The sequence below is a fragment of the Crinia signifera genome, chromosome 1 (assembly GCF_055691185.1).
Source record: "Crinia signifera chromosome 1, ASM5569118v1, whole genome shotgun sequence".
NCBI classification, from domain to species: Eukaryota; Metazoa; Chordata; class Amphibia; order Anura; family Myobatrachidae; genus Crinia; species Crinia signifera.
The window spans coordinates 316,552,905-316,565,796 of NC_139217.1; the positions used below are offsets into that span (position 1 = coordinate 316,552,905).

At 41.0% G+C, this 12,892-nt stretch overlaps 1 protein-coding gene across 4 annotated transcripts in view; it reads right to left on the reverse strand.

The window, feature by feature from the left end:
* The window catches only part of FANCC (FA complementation group C), a 152,803-nt gene that overhangs the window by 26,278 nt on the left and 113,633 nt on the right, over nt 1–12,892 (reverse strand). For all 4 annotated transcript variants that reach the window (XM_083186765.1, XM_083186773.1, XM_083186791.1 and 1 more), the window contains exons 9-11: nt 10,383–10,435; nt 6,342–6,435; nt 369–444 (exon numbers count right to left, since the gene is read on the reverse strand). In XM_083186765.1, the coding sequence (XP_083042891.1) occupies nt 369–444; nt 6,342–6,435; nt 10,383–10,435 (223 nt within the window). The remainder of the gene's footprint in view (nt 1–368; nt 445–6,341; nt 6,436–10,382; nt 10,436–12,892) is intronic.

The following is a 12,892-nucleotide window of genomic DNA, read 5'->3' on the forward strand; positions in this document are numbered from 1 at the left end:
AATATGGCAAAAGGAATGTTAGGGGGAGAGAGATTTATTTCTTGCCTGATCTCAGATCCTATAACGTGTTGAAATGAGATGTGAGAACGTTCAGCTGTAGTCTGATGCAAAAGCATTTGATATCCTTGAGAATCAGAGCATTACATGCAAAGCTTGTTATCATGACAATGCAGCACATGATAGATGAGATGAGAAACTGTTTCTTTGAGGGAGTGCTAAAATTTGTTTAATTTACTGTATGTATGGTACAAATAAGTTAAGAACACAGCATATTTCATAAATTGTGGGTAGATCAAACAGATACAAAAGCAGCCCATATTTAACTCTAGCCAACTCTTCTAAATGTGTTGTTAGTTAGGAAAACATACCTTCGGCTTTACGGAGTAATGACAACACAAGAGCAGTATTTCTGTGCAGACCATACGCTCTCAGTGGTAGCTTGGTCTAATTAGGATAAACACAAATACAACACGTTACTACAGATTATTTTAGATCTGCCGTATGCACATAATAGTATAGACTACTAAACCATATGTATCGCCAGAAAAAAAAACATTAATATTTAAATGAAACAATAGGAAGATAAATAAAAATTCTCGTATAAGTATAAGGTAGTTTTTGGTATCTGACGTACAGTATTGTCTCATTTGCCAACATTTCATTTAGGTGTAAAATTCACATAAAAAAAAAAAAATTAAAGTAATGACCACTGCAACTAAATAAATTAATAAAAAAAAAATACTATATGAATATTTTATTTAAACTATTATAAAAATGTTTTTTGATAGCAAACATGTTGTTATCAACAATTCATGTTATAGTACATCTGATACATTCTAGGGTAAACTTGGCATGGGTAGTACAAGACCAGGGGGATACGGTCGGTAGGTCGATACTATGAAGGCAGACATACATTAGGTTGACAGGGCTTAGGTTGAAACATGGAATAGGTTGACATAACTAAGGCAGACATAAGCATTAGGCTGACAATGGGAAGGTGGACAGTCAAAAGGTCGACATGTGTTTTTGATCTTTTTTTTATTCCAAAACAGGGAGTATTTCCCACCCTACAATACACTAGGGCGTAGATAATAGTATGCCGAGTGCAGCGATGCACCGTGTCCAGTGGCGAGCCACGCGAGGTGACTTGGTACACTGATACAGTGTCCATGTCAACTTACGGAAACATTTGGGAGAAGAAAACTTATGTAAAACGCATGTCAACCTTTTCACTGTTGACGTACTGCTCGTGTCGACCTTAGCATGTCGGCGTACAGTATTTCATGTGTCGGCCTAAGCCCTGACGACCTTTAGTGGTCGACCTTCATAGTGTCCACCCTATGACCCATACCCACCATGGGTAGGCAACATAAGTCACTCCAGCTGCCGTAGATCTACGTATCCCAACATTTATTGCCACAGTGTTGCTGTCAGGGCATGCTAAGACTGTGACAGGCCATGCTGGTATGTATAGAAGCACAGCAGCTGGAGTGCCACAGGTTGTCTTCCCCAGTACTAGGCACACTGACCATGTATCCACTGAATTCCCTTGTAGTCCAATTGAATTTTTTACATCTTTATTAAAATCGTGCTTTCAAGGTTTGTCCATTTGTTGATAAAAACCCCCCTGAACAGTTCTGTGTGTTCATTTAATGAAATGATCCTCACTCTAATATAGTAGATTGTGTACTAACAAAGAACAGACATCATTCATCCAAGTGTGTTAAATTATTTTAGAGAATCATTTTTATTTTCTATAATGCCATGGTATAAAAGCAGGACGGAAATCTAAAGATATCTATGGCATGCCCTGTATGCTGCCCACGCCAATGGAAATATAATGTGGAACTAACCAGTTAGTAAGTGATGTCTTTATCGGGGCTTAGTCATGAAGTACACATTTGTTTAGCCAGCATACAAGCCACTTTATAATGGCCATTTGATTTATATCAACATTTCCCAAATGGATTTTCTTGTATTTAACCTGGAACACTTTTTCCAGAATACTACTTCTGACTAATTCTATTTTTTCTTTTTAGCATGGTCTGATAAACAAAGCACCAGTACTGTACTTTACAAAAATGTAAATATACTGCATCTACAGTATGGCACCACTTTCATCCTGGCATCATATTCTGTAAGGATCTGCTAAACTTACATTTTCTGCATGGTCGGATGCGTTTTGAACGCATCGCATGCAGTTCACATCGCACCGTGTTTCTGTAGGCTTGAGATGCAATGTGCTCTCCTGTGCATCATATATCGCAAAGTACTAAAATTATGTGCAACCTGTACTATCTGTACTAGATCGCATTGCATGTGTAGCACGGTGTTGTAGCGCTTGTAAAATAATTTGATGCTAAACATCCATTCGCATGCGTGTGGGGATATTCGGCGTGGGAGCAGGGGCAGGCGTTCATGCGGGCGGCGCATAGATGACACGCAAAGCTGTACATTTTGCAGCTTTGTGTGTCAACCAGAATAACCCCCTGTGTGTACACCGCTTAAACAAAGCCATTAACTAGCATGATTTGTTGCTTGATTTTCTTATATGATGGTTTTAAGGGTTTGTAGTTTGTCTTCAGTTTCTTCTAAGCTTTATCATTATAATGCACACAGTAGTCCCACAGTGTTCTTGTCGACTTTTAGGTACTCTCACATATGACACATGTATGATTAGTTATTAATAAGAACGAGTTTTGGATTTGTGATTTTTAGAGAAAGTATTTATATCATAGTTAAAAAAGAACTTGAATGAAACTCTCTGCAAATTCGCTTCCCTGGTGACTACCAAAAAGCTGTGCATGCACACGGTACACTGTGCGCAAACGCGGGGTCCCCTTGCAGATGAACCATGTTAAGGCTAGCAAGGGGGCATAATACTGGCGTTTTCCGGGAATGTCCCAGAAAACTCAGGGTGTTCCCCGGCTGTTGGGACGGAGGGCCACTGACATCAGCAGTGGCCTCCTTCTCCCCACAGCTTTTTGCAGCTCTAAGTAATTCTAGACTAGCAGTGCGAGCAGAGGGAAAAAATCATTCAATGGTGAGGGGTTTTCCCCCTGTGTGCACAGTTGTGAACGCATTTGCAGCTGTGCACAGGGACGTAAGTAGAGAGCTCAGTGGGGCAGAGTTTACCAGCTCGCTGGGCCCCAAATCACGTTTAATGACCATTGTTCCCATGTGGAAAATTAGCACAGCTAATTGGATTCCCCACATAGAATCTACACCGGGGCTGACCAAACCGGTCCTCGAAATCTACCAACTGTACACATTTTCTATATCACCTAGGTGGTGCACAGGTGTAGTCAATACTGTTACATTTTCAAACATGCCCTGTGTTCATTCCTAACGAACACATTCTACAGATCCAAATGTGGCCTAGAAAACATAAACTGTTGGTAGATCTTGAGGACCGGATTTGCCACCTCGATCCAAATTATGCTGGGTTCACTGGAATAAGGAAGTCATTAAAGGGCGCAAGCAATACTGAACTAGTAATTCTTAACACGCCCCTGCATTATATTAATCGCTGTCAATGTTGCAATCAATTTCAAAATTATGCAAAACATGTACACTGTAAGTCATACATTTCCATTAACACATTTTGCTTTTTGATTTTAGTTAAAAATAAAATCAATGACCTGGGGATGTGTATACTTCTGCCACGCAAACTGATTCAGAAACAAATAATCTACATGCAGACATCTGCAACTTCAGTATCAATACGGTGTTGCTTGCAGCTACAGCAGTCAAACTTATCAAGCTGACATAAAACATATTTTAGGTATTGTGTCAAATATTGCGCCTACGGGTAAAATACACAGCAAAGGCTACATAATGCCTGAGGAATAAGTAAACGTGTCCACAGTGACTGCAGATCAGCACATGTTTATCTAAAACTAGTCTCATAGCTTTTTAGGTTTCAAACATTGTGAAGCAGCTATCACCTGCTGCTGGAGCGGTCATCCACGGCTACCATAGCTAAAACAGCCTAGAATTATTGGTGACGCAGCACAAGCATAAATAATTACATAAGCAGTCCATGAAGTCACTATGAAGACAGGAAATGTTCCTTATAGATTTATTTGGACAATTAAAAAGCAAATGTGTAATAGTTTAGGACAATGCCAGCATCTTTAATGCATGACTACTGTCAGCAAGAGTGAGCAAGTAAACGAGCAGCATTGTCAGTTTGTAGCATAGTCACTTTCAAGTTTTTAATCTACTGTACATTGGAAAAAAATGTATCCTACAGAACAAAGTGTTCTGCAAACCTTAAGTGCAGCCACAGTCAAATATTTAACCCTATTTTCTAATCACAAAATAATCAACAAACAGTGTAATTAGTTATGTACAATTATTCCTATACTGTATGATCACAAACACACATGCAACTTTACACTTTGTTATGTAAATTAATCACAAGTTTGCATATATCACCTAATATACTGCCCTTATTCAGGACATAAATATACATATTTAGAAAAAGAAGGTACTGGGGTTGTCCAATTTGAACAAATGTATTTGTTAATGTTACTGTAGAAATGTTATATAAATATGTATACTTGGTTAGAGCTAAGGGATCCACTGAAATGATATCCAAAGGCCTAGTTTCCAGGATTCCGCAGGATATCTAGAAGAATGGGGTTCTGCAGCAATTAACTATGTGAAAGTTCTCCGTCCAAAAACCAAAACACAAAATCACTACATCCTGAAACTACATTTAATATTTCATTCCGCTTGAATTCTAAGTTTTCCTAAGAACAATATAAATATATTTTTATGAGCCATAATGCTCTCATTCGTTTTTATTTTTTACTGCTGTTGTCACCAAAAGTACTATATGACAACACAAAACAGCATTTACCTGTACACTATGGGCCCACAGTTTTGTAGCTTCATCAATGACTTTTAAAACTTCACTAGACTTGTAAAATAGGATGATTACACATTTAATGAAAAGTATGTTTGGCTACAAAGCTGCAAACACAGTGACTGACTTTGGGGATCATTCTGATTCCCTTGCTATATAGCGAGTTTGGCCCAGCTGTTTTGGGGACTGCACATGGTCTATTATATTGCAAATTTGCAAAGTCACCAAGCCGTTCACTAACATCGAGGCTGGCCAGGGGTGGATGGTGGCGGGAATGGGACTCGCCCAAGGGGCGTCACCATGAAAACACTCTTCGGCCAGGCACAAGCAAATAAAAGTCAGTTTTCATTAACTTCTATTTGCAAAGGCAAGAGAAATCATTTGATGGTCGAATACCCAGGTTTTATGGGCTGCTTTGGCTGCAGCCCATAGAATCTAAATCATGGTCCCAGCACCTGTACACTGCAGTTGACAGGCACCGGGACTGGTGCATGCACAGTATTGGCCTTGGTACTGTGCATGCGCATACCCTAGATTCTATTGGCTGCAGCTAAAGCAACTCATAGAGGCATCCCAGTGGGAGGGAACATCTTCCAATGGGACTGCCTTGGGTGACTGGCTGTTGTGTTGTCTAGCGATACATAGAAATATATTTCTCAGTTTTGGGTGACTGGCAACCCATAGGTAAAAACCAACACAGCTAAATAATAATTTGTTAGACGTTACACCGTTTTAAACCATTAACTAGTGGATGAAAATTACAAACACAATCATTTGTATTGTAGTGTGTCTAATGAACTGCTTTAGTTGTCTCCAAAAGTGACAGAAGTTTCAGCAACGGAACATAGAACACTAAGTTGCAACTTGCACAACTACACAGGCAACAATCCCGTAAATGGACAAAGTGCATGATTAATGTCTGTAAGTAAAGCAAAAAGCATGTACAGTAACTGGGCAAAACCATGTTGCACTGCAGAAGGAGCAGACATAGTAGAGTAAATACTGTCTGCTTCTGCATGTTGGGTCTGATTCTGGTTCACTTCCAAAGTAAATGATCTCTCCTGTGTGCACTGCAGGTGGGGTAGATGTAACATGCAGAGAGTTAGATTTGGGTGGGGTTTGTACTTCAAACTGATCTATATATATATATATATATATACACACACACACACGTTGCATCTGCCCTACCTGCAGTGCACATGGTTTTGTCCAATAGAGAGAGAATTCGCTTCGGCGAGTGAACCAGAATCAGGCCTGTAGTCCATAAATACAGGCTGCTTTATTTTTACACAAAAATTTAGATTTCAGTTTGTACACACTCCACCCACATTTTAGATCTGCCCCTCCTGCACTGCAACATGTTTTTTCCCAGTTGCTTACTTTACTTAAAAACATGAATCAGGCCCAAAGTGTTCAGCTCTGTTTTTTTAACAATCAAAATATATCCAAAATCACAACAGTACATTACCTGAAGTTTACCGTATTCCTGGATGAAGCAATGCGTAAATAATCGTATGATCCTCATTACTTTAATGTTCCCTTCACTTTGCAGAAGAGCATTCCTAAGTATTAGAAATAATAATTTGATATTAGACTTGAAATAGAACAGTGCAGGCCATATTACATACACTAAGGAGAATATTCAGTTCCACCACTATTTCCGATGGGGGAAATTGCATTACTTTTGTATTATCACGGCGCCCAAGTTTCTTACGTACTTGGAAAATCGCATCGCATGGGCCATTGTAACGGCCATGCGATGCGATTTTCCTATGTAATTTCCTATGTAACTGCTCTCTTAGCCCCGGGGGATCGCATCGCACCTCCTGCATATATAGTGTGTAGGATGCCATTACATTAGCTATACAATTATATCATTGTATGACCTACAATGAGGTTTTAGACACCCCCCACTACCACGCCACCCCGAAGCATGGCGAGCGGCGGCGGAACGCTTCCTCCGACCTCTTCATACCCCTACTATACACGTCAGCGCAGAGTTGATTCTATATAGTGTGGCGAGCGCAGCGTGGCGAGCCCCGTGAGGGGACGTGGATTAGTTTACATGTATTCCGCGTCCGCTTGCCACGCTTCGGGCTCGGTGGCTCGCCACACTGTATAAAATCAACTCCTTGCCAACGTGGATAGTAGGGGTATTAAAAGGTCGTAGGACCCATTCCGCTGCGCTAGCCACGCTTCGGGATGGCGTGGATAGTGTGTGGGGGGGGGTGCCTAAAACCTCATTGTATGTCATTATTGTATACCTAATGGCACTATACAATATAAATAAAAGAGCACTGAATACATTACATAGGAAAATCACATCGCATGGCACTTACAATGGCCCATGCGATGCGATTTCCCTAAGCAGAATAGCCCACTAAGCAAATAGCTTAGTGGGCGACGTGATAATACACAAGTACCTTTTTTCTGGCTGTTATGACATTATGTTAAATCCTATAGTGGTATCTTTGTTCCTCAATTTATGTGTGCCATCTGCACATAACATTTTTGAGTTAGGTGCACCTTTTAGGTGTCAGCTACTTATCATTTCTGTGAGTTAGGTGCGCCATACTTAAGTGCATTTTAACCCCTATATTAATTTAACATCAGATTCACTCATTGCTTGTTTTTTTGTTTTCTGTTCTTGATGGTACATAACTCCTTTACAGTCAGAAAAAAATATTTGTGATATTACCACAGGAATATACTGTAGGACAAAGTTGTGTCTGATCACCACCCAAGGCAGTGCAGATTTGCATTCTATCACCATCTAAGGCGATACAGAGAACAGGGAAGTATTATTCTACACCTTTCACCTTATATTTTATTTCTTTCCCCAGAATTACAGTTTTGTCCATGAGAGAAGCGCCCATTTGATATACAACCCACATTCAGTACCATTGTTCTAGAGTCTAAGACTCCCCAGTACAGGGCCGGCGCCACCACTAGGCAGCTCTAGGCATTTGCCTAGGGTGCCGGCACCTGGAGGGCAGCAGTTCGCCCCTCACCCCCAGCATGGAGGGTTAATGCACTGTGCATATAGCTGGCGGCGTCCCTGCAGGTGCTGGAGCGGGCAGGGGTGTCCGTGATGCAGGGGTACCTGAGGCGCTGTCACTGTGTATAAAGCTGGCGGCGGGGTCCCTGCAGTGAATAGAAAATAGATATCGCTATGCGGCGGCGCGGGAAGCGCTTCTGGGTTTGAAAACACTTGCCGCACGCTGATTGGCAAGTGTTTTCAAAATCAGAAGCGCTTCCCGCGCCGCGCGCATAGCACTAGTTATTTTCCATTCACTGCAGGGAACCTGCCACCGGCTTTATACACAGTGACAGCGCCGCAGGTACCCCCGCTCCAGCACCTGCCCGCTCCAGCACTGCAGGGACCCAGCCGCCAGCTTTATATAGTGACAGCACCGCAGGTACCCCCGCTCCAGCACCTGCCCGCTCCAGCACTGCCCCCCCCCCCGGGCACCGGGCGCCCCCACCCCGACTTGCCTGGGGTGCTCCGGTGCCTTGCACTGGCCCTGCCTCAGTATCATCAAGAGGCAGCTCCTCTTTTGGAGCGCTCCGATCCAACACAACCATTCTATTTTACTGTTGCCTAAAATGTTCTTCAAAAAGTACAGTATAAGGAACATGTAAGATCAGTGCTCTGCAGGATGTGAAAATGTGAATTTTGTATTGCAAAAGCACCTGCAGGCATTTCCGGGCCAACTCAAAGATACTTCCAGGAAATCATTTATTCTGGTACAAAAATACGCACCAGACAAACCATTGACAGATTTGTTTTAATAAAATCTACTGTAGATGATTTAAATCCAAGTAAGTTTCAAGCAACCTTGAAGCGAAGGTCAAGTTTAATAAGTCTGTAGTGTAAACAGAATAAACCGTGCAGACAAACATGCACTGCTCAGCCTGCTTGTGGTTATGGTGGATACAGCCCAGCAATACGGCAGCTCATTACAAATACATTAGGCTTTTATTTTACAAAAATATTTCAGTGTATGATTTGCAGATTTAACTAGAAACTTTGTATTGTGATTGTCTTATAAATGTGTATAGATATCAAAAGCTTTTAAATTTAAAACAGTCCATACCTTATGTACACATTGTATTCTTACCATTCATTTTCTCTTTTATTTTTATAATTTTTTTGTTGTTGATTTACTTATAATAACAGATGATTGGTGACAGTGGTGGATTTTAATTATAGGCTGCAGGACTGTAGCCGGACCCCCCCCAGTAAAATTCACCACCTTGTACAGCCTTCGTGAAGCCAGATGCAGCCGGTGAGACTGCACTGCTTTCACTAATGGAAGTCCTACCTGTCAATCACCCCACATTAAAGGCAGTCCCATTGGGGAGGTGTTTCCTCCCTCCAGTACTGTCAGTATAGGCTGTTGGAAGCCACCCCATTCATTTCCATGCAGCCCAGCCCTGATGCAGCCCATAGAAGCCAATGATATGCTCATGTGCCACTGTGCACTGACTCTGCACATGCCCCAGGACCGGAGCCTGTACAGTACACTGCATTGTATATTCACTGGGACCTTGAATAGCTGTGGGCAGACCAGGCAGCGTGGCCAGCAGCAGACCCCCTTCTACGGTCAGGCAGGAGCTACGGCTGATTGTGATATGGGATATCACATGGACAGACAACTGAGTGGGTGCAATCCAGAAATGTTTATAATAAACTGATAATATATGTTCATATTTAGAGGCATATTTGCAAGCCTGTGCTTTTATACTTCATACCAGTTTTTTGAAAACAATAAGGTCAGTAATGAATGTCCAAAACAATAGAGCAAACTTCCATGCCTAGGTGTCTGCAAATGAGCCTATTTTTACTGCAAGGATTTGTGGGCCAAAATTACTGGAGGTGCAAGTTACCACTTTCCAATTGCAGTCACTGCGCAGAACAGGATGGGCCTTGCTAAGAGTGTATCATTTTTATACTTTAATGGACAAACTAGGTCTCACTTTGTGGAAGAATAAGTGGTGTATATTAATATGGCTATTTCCAATGATTCCGCCATGTACATTTTTTGATGTACCGCTAAACACGCAAATGTAAAAGCATTCCCCATTCACAAGGGGAATACAATGCCATAGATGGACACAAAAAAACACTTGTGCAGGAGAAGCAAGTCCTGCAATTGTGTGATTTGTAGAGGATTAGTGTTATCTTTCTCCAGCTAATTCCCCTGCATAGATAATGAGAAAACAGCACAAGACAACATTAAACCTACTGCAAATTGTACACATTAATTGGTAGTTTACAAATTACAGAAAGTCAAAAAGTAGATTTTTGTTTAACGCAAGTAATGACTCAGTAATAAAAATCAGTTTCATATTCAGTATTTTAATTTGCATAAAGAATGGTTGACACAGCTACGTACTCAAGGGTTTATTCTTCTATTACTTAAATAAAGTGGTAAAGCATCCTTTGCATAATACAAATCATATTAACTGAAGTAAATAAAATGTGGCTGCTGTAACAAGGGCTTACCTGAATATGTCATCAATAACTCTAAAGATGGCCGGGTGACATGCAGCTTGTGGCTAGGGAAAAAACACAAGTGAATTACATAAAAGCATGCGCTTACTAATGTCTACAGCTCCAGTGGAGAAGTATGCAGGCTGGCAGCAGGTCTGTTACTGTAAATGCAGGCTGGCAGCAGGTTAATAGCATGCAGGCTGACAGCAGGTTATGCTGCTTTCACACCGCAAAACCTGCTTAGACCAGGTATTTAAAACGTTTGTTTTTTTTAACGGGTCAGAGCAAGTTTAACCCCTTTAACATCACATGTAAATCCCTGGTCTAAAGCAGGTTTGCGGTGTGAAAGCAGCATGAGACATCCCGGAAATGCGCTGGGCAGTGACCTCTTGGAGGTATAGAGAGAGGGGATCAGGCACCGGAGCCCGCACCTAGACTGCCAGCAGGAGCTCCCACACTGCAGGCAGGGAGGAGAGCTGCAGGACGCTGGAAGGGTAAGGGGTTTGACAGTGAGCATTAGCTAGTCCCCTCTGAGCCAGCTCAGTGCATATTTAATGAGTCAACCTCTCATTACATATGCGCATATGTAATGAGCGGTCGGCTCATTAAATATGCACTGAGCTGGGGACCAATAGTGCTAACTGCTGCCTGGGTACCGTTTCAGACCCGTTCAGACAGCAAAAAAAAAAAAGGGTCTGAAACGGGTAGGACCCTGCTTTTTTACCATTTTAAAATACCAGTTATTTTAAAACGGTAAATTCAGTCTGGACCTTTCAGACTGCACATATTACCATTTTGAAATGGTAAAAAAAGGCAATATACCGGTTAATATGTGCGGTCTGAAAGGGGCATTAGTAGTATGCAGGCTGGCAGCAGGTTAACCTCTGCCTCTCCCACAAATAATATGTTTTCAGTGCCTACTTCGATTCTCTTGCAAAACATTTTAGAGTTATATAAATGTAATGGAAACAAAAATGAAGATAGCTTATGTTGCAATGTGAAATGGACATTTTACAATTACTTGCATAGAAGTGTATATAGACTACTATGTTATATGTTTATGTTAAGTGTTCGAGTATTATGTACTGTATATCTCTGTATTGTGGCTTCTCTGGGATTTTGTTCTGTCTGCCTGTGTGTCTTCATGAAGTGATAGAACATCGGAAAAAAACATCCATTTTCCACTCTATGTTTTATTGGAGCTAATTGGATGCCCCCCTAAATATTAACTTTTATGTGCTGCATAATATATAGTAAAAAATATTACCAATGACAATAATATGTGAAATGAAGTTCAGGCTATATATCCAGCTTGTTTCCATACATTTGCAATATCACCAGCCTCAGTGACGTTAAAAGAAATAGCTGAAGGTACTGTAGACTTGAGGTCTGCTGCATTTACGCAGATTTGAAGTTCTGATATTACTGGCAAAGACAAATATAATGTCTTCCTGCTAAAAACAGGATGCAGCTTACATGACTCCCAGAGGCTACAGAAAAAGGAGGTTTTTAAACCGTCTCCTTTTGCAGAGGTGCAGAAGACATCCAATCTTTCCATTGCCATGAAAAATGCATCAATGTCACCGTTTAGATAATTTGAGGAAACAAAAGTCTACTGCTGTGATCTTTACAGCATCCTTTCATTTTTACATGTAAAAGATGCAAACAAGTGTAGAATAGTAGGTTACACTGTGACAGGCTCCACTTGTGACACACAAAAGATTGAAGATTTTTTTAACCCAAAAATATGTGAATTACTATTAATACAACACATTCTTCAAGAACATACATTTCCCTCAAACATTTTATTGGGCAGAATTCCACGTATTAGAGGTATCAGGCTAAATATTTGCAAAGCCTTTGTGGCTGAACACAATATTTACAGTACACTGGTTTAATGGTGTGTACACACAGTTGGATATGCCTTCCGATGTTGACGATATAGTCAACATCGTGTTGGCATCGCATGCAGATCGCAAGGGTTTTAACCCTTGCGGTCTGCTTGCGATCCTGATGCGCGTTCACGTATCGCAAGGCAGATAGTCTTGGCTGCCTTGACTATATAGTGCAGATCTGCAATATATAGTCAAAATTGTGCCATTACATGCATGCCGTGCGATGTGAGTCCCAATGCGATCTGAACGCATCGGGACTCGCATAGCACGGCATATCCTACTGTGTGTACACACCATTAGGGTGATAGTAACCTATTTGGTGATGGTTAAATAAACAAACATTGAATAAATATGTTATCATTGCTTTCTACAAACAGAAGAGAGCATAAAGTTCATTTATTAACCAAATATCGCTGTCTTTCTATAAACACACACACACAAACACACATTTATTTTTAATCTGTCCTCAACACCAAGGGTGAAATGTACAGTAATAGGGTAAAAGAATCAGAAAGTGAGGGATTTGGTAAGAAATCTCCAGGTTTTTTTTAAAGCAGCAATCATTTATACTGCAAGATCAAACTGGTTTTGCAGTGTAAAGGATTGACACTTTAAAAAAAATAATAG